General features: G+C 40.1%; 2 protein-coding genes across 11 annotated transcripts in view; one reads left to right on the top strand and one right to left on the bottom strand.

The window, feature by feature from the left end:
* The window catches only part of MYH15 (myosin heavy chain 15), a 71,301-nt gene extending 57,999 nt beyond the window's left edge, over nt 1–13,302 (top strand). The window contains exons 17-21 of one of the 2 annotated variants that reach the window (XM_017870863.1): nt 1,763–1,933; nt 4,651–4,755; nt 8,903–8,998; nt 9,949–10,083; nt 12,103–13,302. In XM_017870863.1, the coding sequence (XP_017726352.1) occupies nt 1,763–1,933; nt 4,651–4,755; nt 8,903–8,998; nt 9,949–10,083; nt 12,103–12,117 (522 nt within the window). In that variant the 3' untranslated portion in view covers nt 12,118–13,302. Of the gene's footprint in view, nt 1–1,762; nt 1,934–4,650; nt 4,756–8,902; nt 8,999–9,948 lie in introns of both variants that reach the window. The other variant, XM_017870862.1, reaches the window with a different exon arrangement.
* The window catches only part of HHLA2 (HHLA2 member of B7 family), a 114,117-nt gene that overhangs the window by 23,274 nt on the left and 63,817 nt on the right, over nt 1–27,026 (bottom strand). For 6 of the 9 annotated variants that reach the window (XM_017870864.1, XM_017870868.1, XM_017870871.1 and 3 more), the window contains 2 exons: nt 24,312–24,440; nt 16,581–16,648 (listed from right to left, as the gene is read on the bottom strand). In XM_017870864.1, coding sequence (XP_017726353.1) covers nt 16,581–16,648; nt 24,312–24,440 — 197 coding nt within the window. Of the gene's footprint in view, nt 1–11,925; nt 12,144–14,663; nt 15,886–16,580; nt 16,649–24,311; nt 24,441–27,026 lie in introns of those variants that run through there. The other 3 variants (XR_001885326.1, XM_017870867.1, XM_017870869.1) reach the window with 3 other exon arrangements.

Below are 27,026 nucleotides of genomic sequence, written 5' to 3'. Positions count from 1 at the left end.
TTGGAAAGAATGCTTAATTCACTTTTTTTTTTTTTTTTTTTTTTTTTTTTTACAACCTGTACTACTGCTTAAAGAGCAAAATCAGGTTGGTAAAAAAGGGTTTCAGGGCTGCTATACCTTCTTTATTTTCCAGTTGTTGATGGCAGTGATTTTCCTAAATGACGTTGAACTCAGAGTTGGCTGCCAACCTTGGTGAACCTCTGTAGGGACTGAAAAAAGGCCACCCTCTGGGTACCTCCTGTGGGCAGATGCAGCACTTCTCTCAGAGGGCATGGTTAGCGGAAGGTACCACTGGGAGAAAGATATTAGTGGAGGGGGAGGTTTGTGTGTGGCAGATTCAGCTTTGAAGGTCCCATTGCAGAGTGGGGCTCCGGCTTGGTTTCTGTCTCTGCTCACCCCTTCTCCATCAAGAGCTTTTGTGCAGCCCATCAAATGCACAACTACATGCAACAGCCCTGATCCTCCCACATGAAGGGAAGCAGATGCCCCCCCCCCGCTAAACTAGGAGACAGGACATTTGATTATATTTTACATTAGTCATTTTAAAATTCAAAGGAGGTAAAGAGCTTGTGTCTGTATTTGCTCAAGTTATTTAACACTTGGGGAACTAAACAAAACCATTGCACCAAATCCCAGTCACCTAATCGTTGTAGAATCCAGCCCCCTCTAAGAATGGGCAACCATGCCTATCACTCATCCATTTTGTGTCAAGGCAAGTATTCTGATCTCTGATGAAAACGAGGTGTGTGAAACCTTGAAGATGTTTGATGGCCAAGGGAACAAATATGTGTAACATTTATGAAAATCCACATAGGTAGAAAGGAATAAAAATAGCTGCTCCTGTTTGATAAATTTATGCAATCGTACATTATGAAGATGCTCTCTGCTTAATCTTGCCTTGACAAGATTTTCTTGACAGTGTGTTGAAAAGTGAACTCATCTCTGACCCACCCTCCAAACCTCCCACAGTTTAACTCTGAGTCCCAACCCCACATCACGGAACGTAATTCATGCTTTGCCCTCACCATCTGCATGAAAGTCTCACACTTAAATTCTGCAAATGGTTGGTAACCTGATAGACAGAAAAGCTTTGGCTGTGAGGGCCATGTTCTTACATTAAATGCACCTAGAGATTCTCAAAACAGTTCTTAACGACTGCATCGAGACACCAAGCCCTCGTACACATAGCCAAAGCCAAGAGCAGGCTTCACAATTAACCTTTTTCATGCCAGATTATTGGCAGTGAGAGCATCTGTTACTGCCAAATTCCTGCAGCCAAACTTGTTTGTGTAGTGAATCACAGAATTATAGAAGTGAGATGTGAATAGATTTTTGTAGGCACTTCTCCATATCTTTCCTGGTTCATTAATGTGAAACAAGTTACTTTATTCAATAATCAATCATCCCAGTGCTTTATTCAATTAAAAGCCGTTGCTTCAGTTGGTCATCTTTCTTTTAGTACAGGTGTTGTATAATAATGTTCATATGGTTCTTCATCTTTGGTCTGTTTCCACCACTCTCTCCTGTTCCACCACTCTCTCCACCCTGTTCTCTCCTGAGCTACTGCTGTCTCTATTGCGTTACTGTTAACAAACTCGAGGGCGGTAGTGGTTAGGGAGATTATCATGGGAAGAGATCACATATACAGAGGCAAGGTGCAGCAGCCAGTCAGACCAGGAACTGAAGATCATGGGTAAAAATGTTAAGATCAATTTACTGCTGTACTAGCTCAGTCCCTTTTTCACCCTCTCCCCCACCCCAGGCAGCAAACTTGTCAGAAGAACTGAAGAAGAAGCAAGATACCATTGCCCACTTGGAAAAGACAAGAGGAAATATGGAGCAGACAATTACAGACTTACAGAAAAGGCTGGCTGAAGCTGAACAGACAGCCCTGATGGGGAGTAGAAAACAAATCCAGAAACTAGAATCCAGGGTAGGAGTCTGGGTAATCATGAGGGCTTGACAGTCCCCAATTCAAGACCTCTTTGTCCTGGAATGTGACACCAGATCTGCCCCTCAACACACACATCCTTTATCACTTTTGCTTTTAGCACTTTCAGATCTTTGAGAGTGTCAGATCTCAATATATGCATTCATTCTTTGCTTGACTTTGGGTGAGCACATAGGACTTTCCTTGGACTGGATGAAATCTGACTTCCCTCCTGCTATTTAACAAACAGCCCTTCCTGCTCACCTCACCAGCTCCAGGCTCTCACTCCAGGGCTACCTGGTGTTTCCAAACATACCCCTGGCAGTCTTGCTTCTGTGCCTTTGTTCCTGTTATTTCCTCTGCAGACAATGCCCATTTTCTGACAGCCAGAGAAAGGAGAGGGAAAACAACTAAAATCAATGATCAAGAAAGACTCAGAGAAGATACAGTAAGGACTGATAGAAATGATGTAGTATCTGCCTTCAGGGAGCTTAAAAACAAGTAGTAACTCATCTTGAAAATAAGATTTGTAAAATTATTGAATCCATTTTAATGACTACAGACAAGGCATATGATAAATGCTACAAGAATGGAAAGAATATTCAACTAGGATTCGATTGTTCAAAAGGGCCTCTGAAAAATAAGGTATCACCTTTGCACATCTATGGTATATCCATACAATGGAATATCAAAGTACATTTTGGGGACCTCCATACAGTCATACAGTGAGGGCAATGTGGCAATGTGGAAAGCGTATATCCTTTTGTTCAAGAAAGTGGGGGAATATGAGGGTGTACACATACGCTTGTATTTTCAAAATGAAATGGTAACAGGATAAATCAGAAAAATAAAAATGACTATCTATAAGAGGATAACACAGAGATGACAGTCGGACCTTCATAATGTGCCTTGTTTAGTTGTTTTGATTGGAAAATCATATAAATCATTTGCATACTTTATAATTAAAAAAACAAATTTAAGTCAAAGAAAAAACTCAGCAGTCCCTAAAATTTTAACACCAGTGGAAGCAAATGAAGTTAACGATATATTAAATTGGGGGCATTAAACATACACAAGTAAGAATTATTCTCAGTGACCTTTAAACATAATGTTTTGTCCATACATCCCTCAATATAAGGACAAAATAACAAGAGAATGGCTAAAAGCATACATTTATAACTTCAAAATACCAACATTTAATTGCTATTAGCAGTAAGACCATTGTTTATCCAATGACATATATAAGAACCAAGATTTTTGGTATAAGAGAAATGGCATATAGGTATAGCATTTAAAAGTATGCATTTTTCCCCTAAAAAATACACGAAACTGTTTTTTCCAACTCAATTCTAAGATTTCCAGATTTTATTTTCAATTGCTGTTTGTTCACTATTATGGCCTAGAACCAGTGATAACTCAGTAGTAATGACTAGCAATGAACTCCTTAATATCAGATAATACTAAGGAATTATGGTTAATATTCTTAAAGACACAACCATGGTACCATCATTACCTGTTAGAATGATATCCAATAGTATTTACAGGTGGAATTACATGATGTCTAGGATTTGCTTTAGTAGAGCAGTTTTTCCCCAAGGTGTTTTAATCACTTTAGTTGCCCCCAAAATTCTTAACGAGTGCTTAAAAAAAAGTAGAAGGGCCTGTAAGAGCTCACATCCCGACAGACAGAACTGTGTGTCAGGTTCCTATATGACAGGTGTCAGAAGATTGCTTTAAATGGGCTTCATCCACAAGGAAGTTGCACACTTGCTCCCCTCCCTTCACACTGCACCTCTCTGAGGAGGTACAGGAGGGAAGAATGGCTCCAGTGGGGAGTAAGAGGTGGGGTCAGATACGCTAGGCACATTCATGCCTCAGGGCACTGGCCTTCCCGTCCTCAGGAAGGCTTCTTGGAGAAACTGGCATTGGCCTCAAGGAGAAAGCAGGAAAAAGAGGATACCTGGGCACCCCAGCCAGGGGGAGCAGCCAACATCAACTCCCTAGTCCCTCTCCTGCCTTATTTCTCTCTGTGGCACTTGTCCCCATCAAACATAGCCTACATTTTACTTTGTTTTGTCTGTCTGCTTCCCCTCATTAGAATGTATGCTAATTCTGGGAGGAGATTTTTGTCTGTTTTGTTCACTGCTGTATCCTAGCACTGGGGTGTGGTATGTAGTAGGCACCTGCATTGAATGAATGTTAAGCTCGTTTGTGTAATTCTATAAGGTTGCAGGCAGTTCGTCTGTGTGATAGCTCTCCCACAAAGCGGGACTGTAGGGTTGTGGGTGACATACATGTGACATAAACTCAGCGTCCGATTTCTTTAGAGAGTCAGAGCTGGATGTAGAGAAAGCAGCTGAAGATTAGGTAGTATGTTGACAAAATCCTCAAGTGGGCTACACATTGCTTACTCTCTATACTTACATATACATTCATACATACACTTTGGGTGTGATTTTGTAATTCAAGAAAAAAGCTTCTCATATCTGTGTGAATTCGCCTTTCACATATTTCAGTCTAAACAGTTCTTTTATGAATCCATAAAAGATCTTACTTTTGGCGAGAGTTTTCCTGAGACACTGTCCTGTCTAAGTACTACCAGAAATGGTGTGTGCATGTTCCCTTGACACTTTGCTGTCTTTCAAATGATTGTGCCAATTGGCAAATAGAAGGCCAGCCTTGCTGGCAGCATGTGGTCTGAGGTCACGTTTTGGTTGCAGGTTCGTGAACTGGAAGGTGAACTGGAGGGTGAAATCCGTCGCAGTGCAGAGGCCCAGAGGGGAGCCCGCAGACTTGAGCGATGCATCAAAGAGCTGACCTATCAGGTACTCCGGGAAACCAAACCATTCCCTGTTTAGCTGGTTGGGCGCTACCCTGCAGAAAAGTGCTCCTTCAAGCCTGAAATGGCCTTCTGGGACTCCTGCAGTTCTCTCTTCATCTTTGTTCTCCTTCAGCAGTAGACACTGACTCACCCTCCCAGAGCTCCTGTGCTATTAGTGGTTTGGATCAGTCTTTTCAGAGCTCTCAGGAAACAAAATGTGAGCGGCAAGTTGCAATTAGAAGTGAAAAGCTATTTATACCATCTGGATTTTTTCACACATAGTGTTTGCAGTGCTTTCATAAAGATGCCTTCCTGTGAGTGGCTGAGTGAGAACAATGTGTAAATGAAGTTAATGGCAGAGGCTCGGGGTGGCTACCCAGCTGGCAGGTTACATGGGATGCTGACTCAATTGGAGCGGGGTGCATTTCCACTCCTATTTTCTGGTTGCACAAACACTCAAGGCCACTGAGGACACTGTTGCTAGTGCCAGGTGGAAACAAAATACTAAAGAGAGACCTCTGAAGCTTTCTGAATCTCACCTGTTGACTAACACTGGTCTCAAGCAATAATTGAAAAGAGGTGGGCAGACTTCTTACAAGTAACTAATGCATTTCTAAAGTAAAAATATCATCATTTACATTTTCGCTTTCAATCATTGCTTCCTTTTTCTTTCTAATGCAGTCAACATAGATTCTCTGATGGCAGAGGCACTGTATTGTTCTCCCCTCTAGGGTCTGGCATCCCCCTGTCACACAGTAGATGTGTGATTTCCATTGTTGAACACAGATGTTATAAGTCACTTTCCAGCCCTCTCACACTGCACATGATAGCTTATCCCAGCTCTCTCACACTGCACATGATAGCTTATTCCAGCTCTCTCACACTGCACATGATAGCTTATTCCAATACAAAGACAAATTCGTTTTAGGCACCCATTTTTACAGCTTCTTTGACAAAGCCAATGCAAGATCTGCTTAGTACTGATTCTGGTTCCTGAGGCTGAGTTGTTAAAGATGTCAAAGTCTTCTTCCCTTGCAGCAGGAAGGATAGATAAGAAAGCACAGCACTTCAGAAGCATTGTCTTGGGCTAATTAAGACGAAATGAGTGACTTGCACAGCTCTTTTAAGTGGTTCCTTTTGTAAGATGAGTTAGTCTGACACTTCTTTAGACCATGCTAGGTATATCAAAGCCACTGAGAAGTGGGCCCATGGTATGTATGGCTAAGTAGGTAAACACCTTGGGAACTTAAAAGTTTGCTATTCTACTCTTCTTTTGAGGAGGGTGGAGAAACCACCCATGTTGATGGTGTGAAATGCTGCTTTAATGTCTGGATTTTTCTTTTTATTTTCCTATTGATTATTCTTATTGTTTTATTCTGTAAACAACTTCATTATAGGACAAAAAACCAAAGTTACATATTTTTTTGGTTTTCATTGTCCCAAAGAATGCATTCTTGTTCTATTGTGCCTTACCCTTGTTTCTTCATTGTAATAATCCTAGTGTTTCTCATGTACTAGAATGAGGTGCATTTATTAATTTCTTCCAAGTGTCTACAGAATGCTTAGATAGGCCTATTTTCTGCCATCAAATCAGCTAATATCTATTAGGCTAGACCCTGTAAGTTTAAAAAGACATTAGAGGACACTCCACATTTCCTGGTACTTGATTTTGAAATGTTCAAGGTTAATGCTGAGTCATTTCAATCATCAAAATAACCACCAGGACAAGGAGGCAGGGTGTTTGGTGATAGCCCATTCCTAGGTGCAATTAAAAATGTCATTTTGAAAGGGACACAAATATCATTTTCTTAGGAGAAGTCCTCTGGGAAGATTCTGCTACCGGAAAGGAGTCAAGTGTGGTCCCGCTCCATGGCAGTTCTATGACTGGTCCCCATGCCGCATTTATCCTCTCCTTTATATCCCCCTAGCATTTGGAAACTTGTCCTATTTTCTCTCTCCAGCACCTAGAAAAATGTGCTATAAAGCAGAACATAAGATTAGGTACTTGTAGTTGCTATAGAAGGTCAAGATAGTTCCTCTGCCCCTCACTCTCCACCCACCTACTCAGTTCTACCATCAACTGCCTCCTACATCTAGGAATCTGTGTAGATATTATTTAATCTTACACATCTAGTCAAGAATGTAGTATCATTTTTAGGGATAAGGAAATACAATCTGGTTAAGTTGCTGTGTTGAGAGGGTTCTTTAGGAACCAAATGCCAGGATAGAATTAGATGTACAAGGGATCTATTAGAAGTGACATCTATGAAAGATGAAGATGCAAGCAAGCAGGATGGGGCAGAGACATGAAAGGAGAGGCTGAGGGAGGAAGAGGGGATGGGAAGAGTGTCAGACTGTAGTGCAGCTCTGGGCAAGCATCCAGCACGAAGATAGCCCAGAAAGGACTCCCATGTTGGGCAGAAATGGCCAGACACTAGTGACTTACTGTGCCCAGCCATTGCCTGGGGGCTGCCTGGGAAGTGTATGGCCTCAATGCTAATGCTGTGGCAGGTCCCAAAGGCACTGCAGTTGGAGATTATCAGGTAACGGCACTTCTTACAGCTGAATGGCAAGTTCTTTTCTTGATGGGAAATCTAGGAAGTGCATAGCCATGGCCACCAGTTACTCAATGCCCCACAGCTAAGATGGGAACCTAGGCCTAGCATCAGTGGCTTTGCCTTCCCATGTGGGAGGGACATCAGAACATCAGCAACCACTTCTAGCTTTTTTCAGTTTTCTTCTGTGTGGCCTCCTTTACCACCAATTTACTCTCCTCTCAGTAAACTGATTGTTAGCAATTAAACTTGTGTTGATTTTATAATTTACTGTAAGCACATAATGCTACAAATTTTTTGAATTTTATAAACCTGAGAAGTCGAGGGATAGGCAGATAAAAACAAAGAAGGGATTTTATTTGAACCAGACTTGTCTCAGTTCCCCAACTAGGTTCTTTCATATATATTCATCCCTGTCTCCTGATGCTTAAAGTTAGTAATTAATATCTACTTTTATATGGTACTTTAAGGTGGTGGTGGTGTGTGGGGGGGTGCATTCCAGATGATGAGAACAGCTTGGCTAAACCTAAGGAGGACAGAGTAAGCAGGGGAGCTCTGCGGAAACAGGGTGACCTGGTTGGAATGGGTTCGTGGTGGTGGGGGGAATGGAAGGTAAGTAGGGTGAACATTAAAGCTGCCAAAAAAGTTCATATTTGATGGAATAGGTCAAATGGAGCCAGAAAAAAAATTTTAAGCAGCAGTAGATCTTTCTTGATTAAATCAGCTTCTCCACCCAGAGCAAATTGAGGTATTTCTTCCTTTGAAAAGTTCAATAGCTCCAATGTGGAAATACTCCAGTTAAAGGGACATGAGGAAAGAGGGGGCAGGCAGAGCCCTATCTACCTGCCTGCCTCTAGCCTCCTCTCTCCCTGGAATACCAAAGGCTCTGTGGAGCACAGTTGAGAAACATTATCCCACCAGATTTCCTTTCTCCAGCCTGAGGCTGGATTGTAATTGAGGCAATGAGAATAGGCACACCATGGTTCCCACAGCTTGTAGAATCTTCTTTGCTATCTCTGCTGATGTCTGCATCAGAATTCCAGGAAATTTATCTTTTCTATAGTTTTATTACTCAAAACCAAGAGTCAATTAGAAAGTTCAGGGAATAGTTGTTTTGATTGGGGAGCAATTGGTTTTCATTTTTGCATATGTGGCTTTTATAATAATGCACTTCATTCCTGCTGAATAAAGATACAGCTTCTTATTTAGCTCGTCATCTGGAATGCACCCCCACCACCACCACCTTAAAGTAAAATATAACAGTAGATAATTCACTACTAATTTTAAGTATACAGATATAGCTTCAGGCAGATATAGCTTGGTTGAGCTGGAAAGACATTCAGACCCAAACTGAACCTAATGGGTTTAACTCCCATTTCAGCAAAGGTTGGTGGATCAGGATAAATGACCATTAGTGCTGACAGTTCTGTTTATCAATTTCTTGGAACTTGGGTGAGTTAAACCCATTGTTAAAAATTACAACTCTGAGATGATGTTTAATAAAGTTCCCTAACCCTTATTTCCCCAAATGAGACTACCCATTGTAGACTGCTGGATCCTCTAAATCACCTTCCCATACATGCCTATGTATTGCAGGCAGAGGAAGACAAGAAGAATCTGAGCAGGATGCAAACTCAGATGGATAAACTTCAGCTAAAAGTGCACAATTACAAGCAGCAAGTCGAGGTGGCGGTGAGTGCCTTGGGAAGTTGCAGCCTCCTGGATTTCCCAGTGTTGTTTTGATTAAGGGAGATCTGTGGCCCTGAGCTCAGCAAGCAGCTTGTCAGAGAGGGCCAGCTCAGCTAAGAGTCTGCTCATTCTCGGTTTTTTTTCTCAAGTTGGAATTCTCACCCATGGCAAAAATGTGTGTGGCTTTTCCCTCCAGGAAGCCAGAGCTCTCTCCTTTACCTTTGTGGTTTCACCCAAACAGGTGCACAACAAGAAATGAGCTAGGTAAAAGCAGAGTGTCATGTAGGGAAGGCCGGTTTTGGGCAAGGTAGTCACCCTGGGGTCTCCCTCATCCCCAAACCTAGGGTAAACATAAACATGGTTCACAGTATTTGTTCTTGATGATCCTGGATATGGTTGTGGACAAAACCACCATAAATTGAAATGTACTTGCCATCCCTGGGTCAGTATCTATAACTACAGGGAATGTAACTGTTAAGTGTCATATATATTGATTTATCCCTAATATTAACTCTTGAGGGTTTTGATTATTTCAATGATCTGTCCTAAAATACTACCTGTTCTAGCTCAAGGTCTAATAATTACCTGTTGACCCATATAATTTTAAAGACAAGCCCCCTCTACTCAGGGGTAGAATAGGATGTTAAACTCAGGACAAAACAGACAACTGTGGTTATTCCAGCACATTTTCAGTCTGCGAGAGCTCTACTGTATCCAGTTGATGAAAAGTGCCAACTAGGTTCTGAATTTCCAGGGAACAAAAGTTATTAAAAAATGTATCTTATACCTGCTAGAAAGTCTGAATCCTAATATATCATACCAAAATACAATATCCCATTCAATACTCAGAAGTTTAGATTCTTTTCACATTATTCAACTTTTTCATGTCAGAGCAGAAAAAAAAAACCCTGACTATATAGGCATGGAGATTTCTTTTTTTATTATTTTTATAGGAAGCACAAGCCAATCAATACCTTTCCAAGTATAAGAAGCAGCAACATGAGTTGAATGAAGTGAAGGAAAGGGCAGAGGTGGCAGAATCTCAAGTCAATAAACTCAAGATTAAAGCAAGAGAGTTTGGGAAAAAGGTACGGCAGGTATTCAACTCTGTTCTAACTCTTCAATCATGTTTGTTTAGGGTTGATGTCATTGCATGGACCAGTGTAACAAGAAATTTGTTTTTCTCTTTAAAAGCTTTTAAAAGATAAGAACAAAGGGTTCCAATAAAGTCTTCCCATGTTTACTAAATTATACTTGTCCAGGTAGATGAAATGCTAAGCATTTGAGTGGCATGCACATTGTATTTATACTTTTCAAATGCTTCCATGTTAACTTGCAGGATCTGAGATTTAGGACCTGGATTCATTTGTATAAAGCAGTCGGGAGTCCATGGAAAGAAAAGGATTTTAAAAAGCACAGATGGATCGGCTCAAAATTTGGAGTGAACTCTTTCCGTAGTAGATACATACGTGACTTTGTACAATGTCAACACAGAGTCGAAGAGGGAAGATATTTAAGATTGAGGCAGTGAAGAAAAACAAATGCAAGAGTCTTGCTTTGTAGTTCTCTGCTTTATATTCCTGATTCTGCCTGAAAACACAGAGAAAGGATCTTTTTATATCTCTTTGGTCCATGAAATGATTCTTCTAATCTAATGGTAGAGGCCATTGCCATGATTTTACTGGTAGAGTGACAAAGAACAATGTACTGAATGTTTGGTAGGGTCAGGTAGTCTCGGCTTCCTTATTAAAATTTTCCCAGGAACACACAGTTTTTAAATGAGGTCTGGCTTTAGCAGAAAGGAATCAGAGGAGATTGGATCATGCGATATTAGCTAATAGATTGCCTGGAATCACTGAGCGTAGCTTCTGGCATACATAGGCACCATCATTTCATTTTCTTTTTAAACATGGTGTGTCACTAGCCCAATTTCTCTGTGTTTTCGGGCAGAATCAGGAATATAAAGCAGAGAACTACAAAGCAAGACTCTTTCATTTGTTTTCCTTCACTGCCTCAATCTTAAACATCTTCCCTCTTCAACTCCATATTGACGTGGTACAAAGTCACGTATGTGTCTACTATGGAAAGAGTGCACTCCAAATTTTGAGCTGATCCATCTGTGCTTTTTAAAATCATCTTTGTTCCATGGACTCCTGATTATTTTATACAAATTTTTCCAGGCCCAAACTGAATTACTAGTAACCCTGCAAGGTAAGTTGATAGGGTTGCCAATAATATGCATAAATACAACCTTAAGGGAGGTCAAAAGCATCTCTTTTGAAGGAGAGCCTAAGAGTTGGTTATATTGAAGATACTTAGATATAAATATAAGACATGAATCATTGAGAGACTCCAGAAATTTTTTACTGATGTCTGAATAGCTGCCTCAAAGATAAGTCCTATGCGAGAGGGCCAATTAAGAGGTTTGAACTCTGGCCCCAATTTGAGAAGTGTTGTGGCACTGGATTTAGGGTCTTCTCTGCAGAGCCCGCCAGCAACCCCATGTAATGACTTGTTTAGGGAGGTGCTTCCCATGTGCTGCAATTGCATTCAGCTGCAGGAGGTCGAAGGGCCTCCAAAACAGATGCCATGCGTTCGACTTTGCCACAGTTCTTTTCAACAAAGAACACAGTGAGTAAAGCAGAAATTGCTTTTGAGAGGCTAGAGAGGAATAGGAAAACCTTCCACGGCAGTGCAATGACTAATTGTTTCCCCTTCACAGAAAAGCCAAAAAAATCCCTCAACTGTCATACACACAAGGAAAAGGTTTGCTGAAAGAATTCTGTGTCAGGGCTGGGGAGCAAATTGGTGATGTGGCTGCAGAATCTTTCTCCTCATGGGGTTGGCTAGAGAGGGTGCTGCCTTCACTGGCAAGACAAGGCAGGCAGAAAATTGAGAGTGACCGAGCATACCCTTGGGGTGAATTACCCGGGTCTGCTTTCTATAATGCAGATAATTGTCTCAATTCCCTGCCTCCCTTTGAAGTTAATGAAGAGTTGGCTAAGGCCTGCTTACCTCTGGAAAGGACTCAGCTTGGTTCTGGGCATGTGTTCCACTGGTGAAAATCACAGGAAATTCACAGAACTCACTGACATTCTGTTTTTCAGGTTCAAAAAGAATAGTATCCCCTGCTTTGAAAGGACAGCAGCTGGAGAAGTACAAGGAAGGTGCTGTTTCATGGCCAAAAACTTAGCTTGCGTTGGAAACATTTTTTAAAAACATGTTTAAATTGCTTTTCACACCATATAAACAAGGCAATTAGAAAATAATTAAAGGGAATATCATTGCTTCCACAGTTAATGGGGATTTTTTGATCCTCAAATGCAAATAAACTACCTTGTAATGTTTCACATGACAGATTAAATAAATGGAAGAACCTTTTTGATTCTGATGTTTAAAAAATGAATAAATGCTTAATCCTTTGTCCATATTTCCTCTTAATGGGTAGGACTCATAGATGTGCTTAGACCAATCACGCTCCATGGGGACTAGGGCATGTTGGTGAATGGTTTTTACTGAAGTTAGGCAACTTTGGCTTGATTCACCCCTACATCTATGAACGTATATTGTGAGCTGGCAGTGGTGGAATGAAAGTCATAAAATCTCCTCAGCATTGTGATATAAATATAGCCATAGTTAGGCAATTTGAACATGTAGGCAAAACTCTCCTAATCAACACACATGTAGGCTATATGCTGGTACACACTTTAAACATGGAGGTAACCCCACACAAGACATTCAGTGACAGGTGATATGCTGGATTTCTGCAGTGCCAATTTAGCTCAGCTGGAGGAACATGTCCCGGAATTCGTCTGTCTCGTGGTTCTGGATTGGAGTAGGTCATAAAGAATTTTGCATTACTTTGATAAGCAAAAATCAGCTATTTTACGCTCATAAGGTCAGTGTACAGACCGAAGCATTGTGACAGCTTGAAAATATGACTCCAGGCCAAAAAGGGGAGCTAGAAGGGACCAGAGACAGCTCCTTGGACCCAGAGCTCTTCCAGCTCCTGCCAGCCTCCTCCTCCTCCAGTTTTGCAGAGTCCTGGCCAGGTGTGTGTGCAGCTCCATGGCAACCAGCACCAGCTTTTCCTGAGATCATCCACAGCATTGCAGTGGAGGCCGTGAGGCAGACATGGGTTCTGTTTATTCTTATGGACTTCCCTTCATCCTCGCTGCATGCACAGCCGACCTACAGTGACTTCAGGCCCAGGACGAGATGCAGAGGGAGCAGCCTGGCATAGACTTCTCCACCAGCACCCACAATTGTGTAAGGTTGAAGCTCTATAATAAATCTTTATTCTGTCATTCTCCGGTTCTGCCTCCCTGATCCAACCCTGACTCATATGGGTAGCTTGAAGATTAATTCAGGGACTCAGTGGTATCAGAGGATCCAGGTTCATTCTTGTCTGAATCTCTTGTCATTGTAAGAGGACTTCAGCAGTCCTGAGCATTTTCTCCTCATACAACAACCTCTTTTTAAAATGGAGAAACACCTTCCCAGAAACAGACCTTTGGAGTATTTTTCCTTATATCCTACGGAACGGATTTCTTTACCTTCTTATGCTGAACCAGTCTAGTGGCAAGAGGACTGCAATTGCCAGGGTTGGCTCAGACAGATCAAAGTGAATCCTCTTGAAAAATTAGGGTACCATTTTAAGCAAGGCGAACCAAATTTGAGTTTTGTGGTTGGTGGAGGGGGATGCACAGCCACAGAGTGAACTAGCAGAGATGTGTGTCAGGCTGTATCCAAAGCAGTCGCTTCTTCTTACTATCGGTCGCAACCCAATGAGAAAACACAAAACATTTAACGTGGAACTTTTCTAGTTTTTTTTTTTTTTTTTCCTGAAATGGTAATTTTTTAAAACTTCAGTAAAAAATAAGTTTGGAATTATGCTTTAATAAGCCAGTGTTTACATTCAGGAAACATCTCTATATCCCAAACCTTTTCTTAGAAATTTGCTGTTGTCATATTACCAATCTTGAAGTCAGGATGCTATTGTTTCTGCACACCCCAGGCACATACTCAGTAAAGTCAAACTTCAGCTTGGGGATGCATCCAGTTTTAAGTATCATATTCTTTCACGAGGACATAATTTTTAAAAGGAACCAAGGTTAGGGGGAAGCAGAGATGGTAGACACTTAAATATTATCTCAATTGAGTTTTTCTTCACAATGGATTTTTTTTAAGATACGTAAGTTACTTTTTTAAAAAAATAAGTTTTGGGATACATGTGCAGAATGTGCAGGTTGTTACATAAGTCTACATGTGCCATGGTGGTTTGCTGCACCTATTGACCCCAACAGGCCCTGGTGTGTGATGTTCCCTTCTCTGTGTGCATGTGTTCTCATTGTTCAGCTCCCACTTATGAGTGAGAACATGTGGTTTGGTTTTCTGTTCCTGTGTTAGTTTGCTGATGATGGCTTCCAGCTTCATCCATGTCCTTGCAAAGGACATGATCTCATTCCTTTTTATGGCTACATAATATTCCATGGTGTTTATACCACATTTTCTTTATCCAGTCTATCACTGATGGGCATTTGGGTTGGTTCCAGGTCTTTGCTATTGTGCATAGTGCTGCAATAAACATACGTGTGCATGTGTCTTTATAGTAGAATGATTTATAATCCTTTGGGTATATACCCAATAATGGGATTGCTGGGTCAAATGGTGTTTCTGGTTCTAGATCCTTGAGAAATTGCCACACAGTCTTCCGCAATGGTTGAACTCATTTATACTACCACCAACAGTTTAAAGGCATTCCTATTTCTCCACAGCCTCACCAGCATCTGTTGTTTCTTGACTTTTTAATAATCATCATTCTGACTGGAATTCTTAATACTTTGCTATTTGTGATAACCCATCACAACATTGTAGCAAAAACAGAGTTAACCACATACAAGGTATAGGATTGTGAAATGAGGTCATATGATAAAATTGGACCAGGTGGCAGTTACACCACAATTCAGAATTTGCTTTCTCTTATAGAGTCAAAACCTTGATCGCAAAAGCCTGGTTATAGTGACAAGTTCACAAGCATTAAGAGTAGACTGTTTCTTTTATGTAAGTTGATGACTAAAATTAAGGGAAACAGATTAGATTAGCTGAGCTCTCCTTTCTCTTCTTGCTTAAAAATTTATATGAACATCTAAATTTATTAGAAGACTGACTAGTAATATGCCAATTGAGCCAGAAGAGTTCAAATTATCTTCATGGCTAGTCAATCAACTATGCAAGCCTCGTGTGGTCAGGTGTAACCTAACTTCAGAGATTCTTATGTTGATAGGGCCCTTTTTCCTAGCAATCTTAAAGATACTGACAGTCTTACTCTTTGGCCTCCCTAAGATTCATTCCAAATTGAGCTGGTTACCATGATATAACCATTCATATAAAACTAGACAAAAATACCTTGTCAAATCAATCATCTTGGTTTCCAGGCTCTGGTTTTTAACCTTTCCACTAAGGTGATTTCTGCTCTTATCTGCTCTCTCACCCATTATCAGTTGATCAGATTGGGAATCAACCCCTAGTGATGCATTTCTTCCTGATTCTTAGCGGAGAGCTCACTGTAACCTCCTGGGCTGACTGGAACGGGAATGTAAAGGAATGAAACAGTTCTTTTCGAAGTTAAATTGGAATCCTTAACATCCGGGCATGTATACTCAATGCAGGTGGTGGGTCAGTGAATGATCCTTATGTCTTGAAAAGTAAATGTGATACTAGAAAATGGTTACAAGTCTTTGCAGTGGTAGAACTGTCCGGTCTGACAGGCCATTGCCTAGAATTGCAGTGCAGAAAGGGGATATGAAGTCAATGGATATTAACGATGCTTGTCATAGGTTGTCAAGGTCTTCTCTCATTTCCTGTACTCTTCCTGAAAGACGCTAGAACTGAGAAAAATTAGACTCTAAATGTCTGTTGTTCAAGTCAGAATAACCATTTATATCTTAAATATTTAATGATAGTAGTGTTTTGGGGTGGGCGGTAAGAAGCTTTAGTCTATTGCTTGCATCTGTAATTAAAAATCCATGAGACCATTACAAAATAAGTCTGAGTCTTATCAGTTAATTTTAATCTCCCTACTAGCTGTTTCAGGGTTTTAACAGTGGGAAAACAAGTTTATCACACTCCTAGCCCTTATTTATATTCTGATTAATGGAACACGTAAATAATAAAAGGAATGCAGTAAAAAGGAAGTATACAATCAAACTATAATTTGCAAGTGAATTATAGTTGTGTTTCTTTCCACTTGTATACAATCCCATGTTTCATGCTTCTATCATAAGAATAAGTACATTGGCTCACCCTCATATGCACAATGCCATTGGAGATCTTCTCTACAAATAGCAATAGGAGACAAGAAGAACAACCATGTATTTAAGCAAGTAGAGCCTGTTTAATTATAGACATTGGGAAAAGTCTAATTATATTTTTCGTGCTATATTATCCTGCAACCCCTCCTTGCTGTTTTTTTTCTGTATAAAAGTCTTGCGTGATGATATGTGAATCAGTCAGAACTTCGATTACCCTTTTAAAGAAGCATTTTTATACTGTATATTGTTTGATAAAGGAAATAATGCCTTACCGTCTTTTCTTCGTCATTATCAGAGGCATTATCATCATGAGTGCTCTCAGTAGAGACACGACGTCTTTCTACAGGAAAAAAAGAGAACTTAAAAATAATTTCTTTGCAAACACCAAAATTCTCCCTTAGTCCTATCTCAATATAATTATGTTATTAGAATCATCTGAGTTACACTCCCTTCATATCTTTAACAAACAACATGAAAAATGCATTCAGTGTAAAAACACATCATCAGAAGCAGCAGTAAATGTGTATGGTTGATCCAGGTGCTCCAAAGCAGGGGAGTAAAGGCAGTTCAGTCAGCTCAGCAATTCCTGGCTTCTTGTGATCCTTGGCCTAGTTCCTACCAACTGCTAACAATGGAAATGTCATAGCCAAAGAGGGGATGAGAGTGATGGTTAAAGAAAAAGGGATATGTCATTTCTCAAAGAAGGCCTCCTTATGGACTTTCATAAAATATGGCCCTTTAATACATATCTTAGACAAAGTACATTTTAAAACAGTAATAGAAAAGGGAATTTAAAAATAAAACATATGAACCACAGTCATGAAACTACAACCAGGGAGCTGGAGCTAGGAAAGGTTTTGTGGCTTTTCATATAACAGCTTCAAATATATTTTCAGCCCATCTCACTGCAGAAGTATGGAATATATCTATTTTTTAAAGTGGCCAATACTGTGACAAAGTTTTTGCCCATATCTTTTGACTGTTCCTCCAGAACCAGAATCCATTCTTCTCTCAGCCATGGGAGGCTGACCTCGTTGGGCTCCATCAGCAGGGTGTCTGCTCCTCCTGGCTTCTATTTGGGCTGGAAATCAGAGACAGGGAAGAGTGAAATTAGGTATTCACTCTCCCAGCTTTTTCCCTGTACGGTCACCTTGGTCTGGCTCTGTCCTTCAACTGAAAGTCACTCTCTGATTTTTTGAAGGGTTTTTCGTGTCTCTATTGCCTTCAGTTCTGCTGTTAGTTATTTTTTGTCTTCTGCTAGCTTTTGAATTTGTTCACTCTTGCTTCTCTAGTTCTTTTAATTGTGATGTTAGGGTGTCGATTTTAGGTCTTTCCTGCTTTCTGATGTGGGCATTTGGTGCTATAAATTTCCCTCTTAACACTGCTTTAGCTGTGTCCCAGAGATTCTGGTATGTTGTGTCTTCGTTCCCATTGCTTTCAAAGAACTTATTTATTTCTTCCTTAATTTCGTTATTTACCCAGGAGTCATTCAGGAGCAGGTTGTTCAGTTTCCTTGTAGTTGTGTGGTTCTGAGTGAGTTTCTTAATCCTGAGTTCTAATTTGATTGCACTGTGGCCTGAGAGACTGCTATGATTTCCATTCTTTTGCATTTGCTAAGGAGTGTCTTACTTCCAATTATGTGGTCGATTTTAGAATAAGTGCTATGTGGTGCTGAGAAGAATGTATATTCTGTTGATTTGCGGTGGAGAGTTCTGTAGATGTCTATTAGGTCTGCTTGGTCCAGAGCCGAGTTCAAGTTTTGAATATCCTTGTTAATTTTCTGTCTCATTGATCTGTCTAATATTGACAGTGGGATGTTAAAGTCTCCCACTATTATTGTGTGGGAGTCTAAGTCTCTTTATAGGTCTCTAAGAACTTGCTTTATGAATCTGGGTGCTCTTGTATTGGCTGCATATATATTTAGGATAGTTAGTTCTCTTTGCGTTGATCCCTTTACCATTATGTAATGCCCTTCTTTGTCTTTTTTGATCTTCGTTGGTTTAGTCTGTTTTATCAGAGAATAGAATTGCAACCCCTGCTTTTTTTATGCTTTCCATTTGCTTGGTAAATATTCCTCCATACCTTTATTTTGAGCCTATGTGTGTCTTTGCACATGAGATGGGTCTCCTGAATACAACACACTGATGGGTCTTGACTCTTTATCCAATTTGCCAGTCTGTATCTTTTAACTGGGGCATTTAGTCCATTTACGTTTAAGGTTAATATTGTTATATGTGAATTTGATCCTGTCATCATGATGCTGGCTGGTTATTTTGTGCATTAGTTGATGCAATTTCTTCATAGTGTCGTTGATCTTCATATTATGGTGTTTTTTTGCAGTGGCTGGTACCGAATTTTCCTTTCTGTATTTAGTGCTTCCTGCAGGATCTCTTGTAAGGCAGGTCTAGTGGTGACAGAATCCCTCAGCATTTGTTGTCTGTAAAGGATTTCATTTCTTCTTCACTTATGAAGCTTAATTTGGCTGGTTATGAAATTCTGGGTTGAAAATTATTTTCTTTAAGAATGTTAAATATTGGCCCCCACTCTCTTCTGGCTTGTAGGGCTTCTGCAGAGATATCCATTGTTAGTCTGATGGACTTCCCTTTGTAGGTAACCTGACCTTTATCTCTGGCTGCCCTTAACATTTTTTTCCTTTGTTTCAACCTTGGAGAATCTGATGATTTTGTGTTTTGGGGTTGCTCTTCGTAAGGAGTATCTTAGTGGTGTTCTCTGTATGTCCTGAATTTGAATATTGGTTTGTCTTGCTAGGCTGGAGAAGTTCTGGATAATATCCTGAAGTGTGTTTTCCAACTTGGTTCCATTCTTCCCATTACTTTCAGGGACCCCAACCAATCACGGATTTAGTCTTTTCACATAGTCCCATATTTCTTGGATGCTTTGTTCATTCCTTTTCACTCTTTTTTCTCTAATCTTGTCTTCACGCCTTATTTCAGTAAGTTGATCTTCAGTCTCTGATATCCTTTCTTCTGCTTGATTGATTCAGCTATTTGATACTTGTGTATGCTTCACGAAGTTCTCGTGCTGTGTTTTTCAGCTCCATCAGATCATTTATATTCTCTCTAAACTGGTTATTCTAGTTAGTAGTTCCTGTAACCTTTTATCAAGGTTCTTACTTTCCTTACATTGGGTTAGAATATGCTCTGTTAGCTCAGAGGAGTTTGTTATTACCCACCTTCTGAAGCCTACTTCTGTTAATTTGTCAAACTCTTTCTCCATCCAGTTTTGTGCTCTTGTTGGAGAAGAGTTGCAATCATTTGGAGGAGAAGCAGCATTCTGGTCTTTTAAATTTTCAGCATTTTTGTGCTGGTTTTTCCTCATCTTCGTGTATTTATCTACCTTTGATCTTTAAGTCTGATGATGTTTGGATGTGGTTTTGTATGGGGGTCCTTTGTGTTGATGTTGATGTTACTGCTTTCTGTTTGGTACTGCTTTCTGTTAGAAGAAGAAGTTTTTCTTCTAACAGTTAGGCCCCTCTTCTGCAGGTCTGTTGCAGTTTTCCGGAGGTTCACTCCAGATCCTATTTGCCTGGGTATCACCAGCGGAGGCTGCAGAACAGCAAAGATTGCTGACTGCTCCTTCCTCTGGAAGCTTTGTCCCAGAGGGGCAACAGCCTGATGCCAGCTGGAGATCTCCTGTATGAGGTGTCTGTAAACCCTGGAGCTGGTATTTTGAAAAGATTAACAACATAGATAGACGGCTAGCCAGACTAATAAAGAAGAAAAGAAAGAAGAATTAAATAGACACAATAAAAAATGATAAAGGGGATATCACCACTGATCCCACAGAAATACAAGCTACCATTAGAGAATACTATAAATACCTCTAAGCAAATAAACTAGAAAATCTAGAAGAAATAGATAAATTCCTGGACACCCTCCTAAGACTAAACCAGGAAGAAGTCAAATCCCTGAATAAACCAATAACAAGTTCTGAAATTGAAGCAGTAATTAATAGCCCACAGGCCAAAAAAAGCCCAGGACCAGATGGATTCACAGCCAAATTCTACCAGAGGTACAAAGAGGAGCTGGTACCATTCCTTCTGATACTATTCCAAACAATAGATAAAGAGGGACTCCTCCCTAACCATTTTATAAGACCAGCATCATCCTGATTCCAAAACCTGGCAGAGACACAACAAAAAATGAAAATTTCAGGCCAATATCCCTGATGAACATCAATGCAAAAATCCTCAATAAAATACTGGCAAACCGACTCCACAGCCCATCAAAAAGCTTATGCACCATGATCAAGTTGGCTTCATCCTTGGGATGCAAGACTGGTTCAACATATGCAAATCAATAAATGTAATCTATCATGTAAACAGAACCAATGACAAAAACCACGTAATTATCTCAATAGATGCAGAAAAGGCCTTCGATAAACTTCAACACCCCTTCATGCTAAAAACTCTCAACAAACTGGGCATTGATGGAACATATCTCAAAATAATAAGAGCGATTTATGGCAAACCTTTAGCCAATGTCATACTGAATGGGCAAAAGCTGGAAGCATTCCCCTTGAAAACCAGCACAAGACAAGGATGACCTCTATCACCATAGTTCAACATAGTATTGGAAGTTTTGACCAGGGCAGTCAGGCAAGAGAAATAAATAGAAGTATTCAAATAGGAACAGAAGAAGTCCAATTGTCTCTGTTTGCAGATGACATGATTGTGTATTTAGAAAACCCCATCATCTCAGCCCAAAATCTCCTTAAGCTGATAAGCAACTTCAGCAAAGTCTCAGGATATAAAATCAATGTGCAAAAATCACAAGCATTCCTATACACCAATAACAGACAAATAGCCAAATCATGAATGAACTCCCATTCACAATTGCTACAAAGAAAATGAAATATCTAGGAATACAACTTACAAGGGATGTGAAGGACATCTTCAAGGAGAACTACAAACCACTGCTCAAGGAAATGAGAGAGGACACAACCAAATGGAAAAAAAATTCATACTTGTGAATAGGAAGAATCGATAGTGTGAAAATGGCCATACTGCCCAAAGTAATTTATGGATTCAATGCTCTTCTCATCAAGCTACCATTGACTTTCTTCACAGAACTAGAAAAAATTACTTTAAATTTCATATGGAACCAAAAAACAGCCCATATAGCCAAGACAATCCTAAGCAAAAGAACATAGCTGGAGGCATCAAGCTGCCTGACTTCAGATTATACTACAAGGTTACAGTAACCAAACAGCATGGCACTGGTACCAAAACAGATACATGGAATAGAACAGAGGCCTGAGAAATAGCACCACACATCTACAACCATTTGATCTTTGACAAACCTGACAAAAACAAGCAATGCGGAAAGGATTCCCTGTTTAATAAATGGTACTTGGCAAACTGGCTAGCCATATGCAGAAAATAGAAGCTAGGCCCCTTCCTTATACCTTACAAACTGGGATCTAATTAAACTAAAGAGCTTCTGCTCAGCCAAAGAAACGATCATCAGAGTGAGCAGGCAACCTACAGAATGGGAGAGAATTTTTGCAGTCTATCCATCTGACAAAAGTCTAATATCCAGAATCTACAAGGAACTTAAACAAATTTACAAGAAAAAAACAAACAGCCCCATCAAAAGTGGGTGAAGGGTATGAACAGACACTTCTCAAAAGAAGACATTTATGCAGCCAACAAACATGAAAAAGAGCACCTCATCATTGGTCATTAGAGAAATGCAAATCAAAACCACAATGAGATACCATCTCACACCAGTTAGAATGGCAATCATTAAAACGTCAGGAAAAAACAGATGCTGGAGAGGCTGTGGAGAAATAGGAACACTTTTACACTTTTGGTGGGAGAGTAAATTAGTTCAACCATTGTGGAAGACAGTGTGGCGATTCCTCAAGGATCTGGAACCAGAAACGCCATTTGACCCAGCAATCCCATTATTGGGTATATACCCAAAGGATTATAAATCATTCTACTATAAAGACACATACACAGGTATGTTTACTGCAGCACTATGCACAATAGCAAAGACCTGGAACCAACCCAAATGTCCATCAATGATAGACTGGATAAAGAAATTGTGGCACATATACACCATGGAATACTATGCAGTCACAAAAAAGAATGAGTTCATGTGCTTTGCAGGGGCATGGATGAAGCTGGAAACCATCATTCTCAGCAAACTATCACAAGGACAGAAAAGCAAACACCGCATGTTCTCACTCATAGGTGGGAATTGAACAATGAGAACACTTGGACACAGGGTGGGGAACATCACACACCAGGGACTGTCAGAGGATGAGGGTAAAGGAGAGGGAGGGCATTAGGACACATAGCTAATGTATGCGGTGCTTAAAACCTAGATGATAGGTTGATAGGTGCAGCAAACCACCAGGGCACATGTATACCTATGTAACAAACCTGCATGTTCAGCACATATATCCCAGAACTTAAATAAAAAGAAAGAAAGAAAAAAGTAAGTCACTGTCCTTACAAGGCAACTAATCTTATGTGACTCTCTCCTTTCAAGTTTTGGGAACTGCTGTCTGTCCTTATCCCTTCAAGTTTAAGTTTGCTAGTGAATCGGGTGCTCCCAGCTGTGAATATACTGTCTTGTAAGTTCTTTATCCAGTTTTGAGTGTGCCATGTGTTTACAGTTGAGAACTGACTTATGCAGACTTCCACTAAAGAAACTAAACTATCATTCTTGAGTAGGATGTAGCACCACCTCTCCCATAATTTGAACCTAATCCAATCACAGATATCAGTATATTAGGTCAATGGTTGATCTTGGTAGACAAGCTAAACTGCCTGTGGTCTCTTACTACTTCTGGCCAGCCAAGGGACAGGAACTAGCCTGCCTATTAGTACAAATGATCACAGGGCTAGAATTGGTGAGATGCTTGCTCTCCATTGCCCCTAAAACTATATCTTCAATAATAGTTTCTGCTATAACCCAAATCTCCTAACTTCAGCAGGGGCGATAGCCAAATGTCAACCAGAAAGACAGATGAAAGAGACACAGGATCTAGCTCAAGTTCTCAGGACACCCAGAGCCTCCTCAGGGGGATAGTGGAGTAAGGGAGGGCTTCTGGGGGCCTGAACCTGCCTCTGCCACTAGCTGGCTTGGTGCTATTAAATGATCCACCTAAATCTGTTTCACATGCCTACTTAGCACTTGAGCTAACTGCCTGGATTCCTGTTTCCTGATCTGTAAAATGTGGAGATCAACCAGATCTAAGTTTTGCCCAGATGCTCTGTAGCTCAAAATTCTGTTACTAAAAGCAAAGTACTCTAAGGAAGTACTCCCTAAAAGTACTTCCCATGATCATGGCATCTTAAGATAGTTTAAATTACTAGTAAGGTTTTTTGCCTAAAATTTAGAAAAAAATTATTTGAACAACAATTAAAATGAAATGACCCATAAGAAAAGAACAATGTAGTTTCAATCAGAGCACCAACCTTGACTAAGCTCAGAGCAAGGGAGAACAAGCAGAGCCCAGGGACTTAAGGGGGTATCTGGCTTCCTTCTGAGGTGTGAGGGTAAGAAAGAACTCATGGTCCTGTCACTCCAAAGGCAACTTCTTAAAGCTTTGGCTTTTTTCTTTCCAGTTACCTTTTAATGCAGGATGATTAAGTCATCCTGGTTATCATTTCAATACTAGATTAAAATTTTAAAAAGTATGATCATCAATTAATTTATTTCTCAATTATTTATTGACAATAGTAGGAAATCTAAAAGCAATAGCAGTGTGCTGCAGTGAATATGCTTGTATATAGTTTGGTGTACCTCTGCTCATTTAATGTGAGATAAATTCCTAGAAGTGGAACGGTTAGGTGGAAATGTAGGAGCATTTTAAAAGATTTTGGGTGAATTTTGTGAATGACATTCCAGAAAATTCAGATCAATTTACATGCCCAGTAGCTGTTTGGGCATGTATTTCCATGTTATCTTTAATATACATGATGTGGAACATGTGGGGCAGAGCCCAAATTCTTCCTGAGATATTACCTGTGCAACATTTTACTTTCCGAATCAGCAAAATCAGACAGAGCACCAAAATCACACCGGCCACCAAAATCAGACTGGCCACCAAAATCCATAAGCCTTTGTTATCGGAAGCTGTTTCTTGGCTTGGTTCTAAATAAAACAGAGAAACAAAGTCTGTGAACTGGAAGAAAAGGTACCAAATAAGAAATGTGTGGGTGGGTGAGGGTGGAGTATGTTTACTATTTTTAAAACTAGTTATTTCTGCATTACAGGTAGGAGGCTGAATTAATATGAAAACACTTTGCATAATAAAAAGGTCCTTTAGGATAAAGCCAAGAACCCAGACTGGACAGGAGAGTTTGTCTTGAGCATAAATATCTCCTAGTCTCAGTGTATCTATTGTGGGAAGCCGACAGACACCATAATATTATTGGAGATTGGTGGGGGTTGGGGGAGCTGGGAGAAAAGTCTGAAAACTGGAGAGGCAATACATCTATTATGCCTTTTAAGTTTCTATTGGTTTATACTGTAATAAGAAATAACACATTTTTATAAAGGAATAATTATGTCCATAAATTAGCCTCAGCCCAGTGTTCACCTTGGAGGATGAAGTAAGAGTGCCATCTGCCATTGGCCTAGAGAAGACAGGGTCCTAAGGGAACAGTGGTAAGTTCAGAGGTAATAAAAGGAGCTAAGTAGAAGCCATGGTCTTGAGTTAGAGGTGGCAGGTGACCACACAGATAATAGGCACAGTAGTCCCTCCTTATCCCTGGGGGATACATTCCAAGACCCCTGAATGGATGCCTGAAACCTTAGTACCGAACCTTATGCATAGTATGCACTAATTTCTTTTTCCATCTTCACAGTTTTATAGATAGAAGATTCATTCTTACTGTAGATCTTAGCAACCTCAACATAAGCTTTTTTCCCCCTTAAGTTGAAAGCTTTCCCTTAAAGGAAGCACTTCACGACTTCTCTTCGGTGTATCCGAATTGCCAACATCACTATTCTTGTGCTTTGAGGCCTTTCTTAAATAAAATAAGGCTCACTTGATCATAAGCACTGCAATATCATGACAGTAGATCTGATTATCCGGAGGGCTAAATGACTAACAGGCGGGTAGCATCCACAGTGTGATATGCTGGACAAAGGGAGGATTCACCTTCAAGGCAGGATGGAGTACCATTTCATCATGCTACTCAGAATGGCACACAATTTAAAACATTATTTCTGGAATTTTCCTTTTAAAAATTTCAGACTGCGGTTGACTTTGGGTAACAAACTGCAGAAAAGGAGGACCTGCTGATAGTGTTTAGAGCTCCTCAGAAATAACTGGAGGAGCCTAAACTTTCTCCATTCTCCAACATCTTGGTCAGGACTAGAATTGTTGAAAGTAGTATTAATGGAAGTGGGGACTCCAGAGACCCTGGGTTACCAAAGTCAGAACCCTGCTAACCTTATGGTCTATGTTCTGCTAAAACATGGGCAGCAAGCGATAGAGCACAAAGGTCAATTAAGGAGGAAAACGTTTGTGGCTATTCTTTAGAACGAATACCTCTGTTTACATAACAAATGTCATTTTCTATGAACATACTATAGTGTTTTACAACTAATAAAATATTAATCTCTTCACCTATTTGTGTCATTCTGAAATTCCATACAGGAGTCCCCTTTATCCATGGTTTAACTTTCTGAGGTTTTAGTTACCCATGGTCAACTGTAGTCCAAACATAACCAAATGGAAAATTCCAAGAGTAAACAATTCTTAAGTTTTAAATTGTGTGCCATTCTGAGTAGCATGATGAAATATCGTGTCGTGCCACTCCATCCCACCTGGGATGTGACTGCACCCTTTGTCCAGCATATCCACGTTGTACACACTACCACCATGAATCATTTACTAGCCATCTCAGTTATCAGATTGACTGTCATGGTATAACAATGCTTGTGTTCAAGTAACCCTTATTTTCTTTAAGAATGTTCACAAAGCACAAGAGTAGTGATGCTGGCAATTTGGATATACCAAAAAGAAGCCATAAACTGCTTCCTTGAACTAAAACAATTAAAGCTCTTGACATATGAAAAATCATATATTGAGGTTGCTGAGATCTATGGTGAAAATGAATCTTCTATCTGTAAAATTGTGAAGAAAGAAAGAAGAAAATTTGTGTTGTCTCAACCTACAACAGTTATGGCCACACTGTGTTGTACATGCTAAGATGGAAATGGCATTAAATTTAAGGGTGGAAGATATGAACAGAAATGTATTCTGCTTGATGATATGTTACACTGGAAGGCTTTGGGCTTTTATGAAGATTTCAGCAAGAGATCCCTTGAAACAGGCCATTTACTGCAAGTAGAGGGTGGCTACACAGATTTAGAAATCAGCTTGGATTGAAAAATATAAAGATTACTGGAGAGGCTGTGTCTGCTTATGATGAAGCTACAGCCACATTTCCATCCAAAGCAAGTCTTTAATTGCAATGAAAACAAGCTCTGCTGGAAGAAGATGCCCAGTAGAACCTGTAATCATAAGAAGTGTGAATGAGGCACCAAGGCATAAACATGGAAGGGCAGATTAATCCTGGTACCATGTGGGAATGCATATATAGGGTTTGGTACTGTCCATAGTTTCAGGCATCCACTGGGGGTCTTGGAACATATCCCCCATGGAAAGGGGGGACTAATGTACCTACGTAAAGGAGAGATTAAGTAGGAACATTAGGTTGACTTTCT

This window comes from Rhinopithecus bieti, unplaced genomic scaffold (genome assembly GCF_001698545.2).
Source record: "Rhinopithecus bieti isolate Rb0 unplaced genomic scaffold, ASM169854v2 scaffold_5478, whole genome shotgun sequence".
NCBI classification, from domain to species: Eukaryota; Metazoa; Chordata; class Mammalia; order Primates; family Cercopithecidae; genus Rhinopithecus; species Rhinopithecus bieti.
Note: the sequence above shows the minus strand (reverse complement) of the source record. Positions and strands in the feature narration are given on the sequence as shown.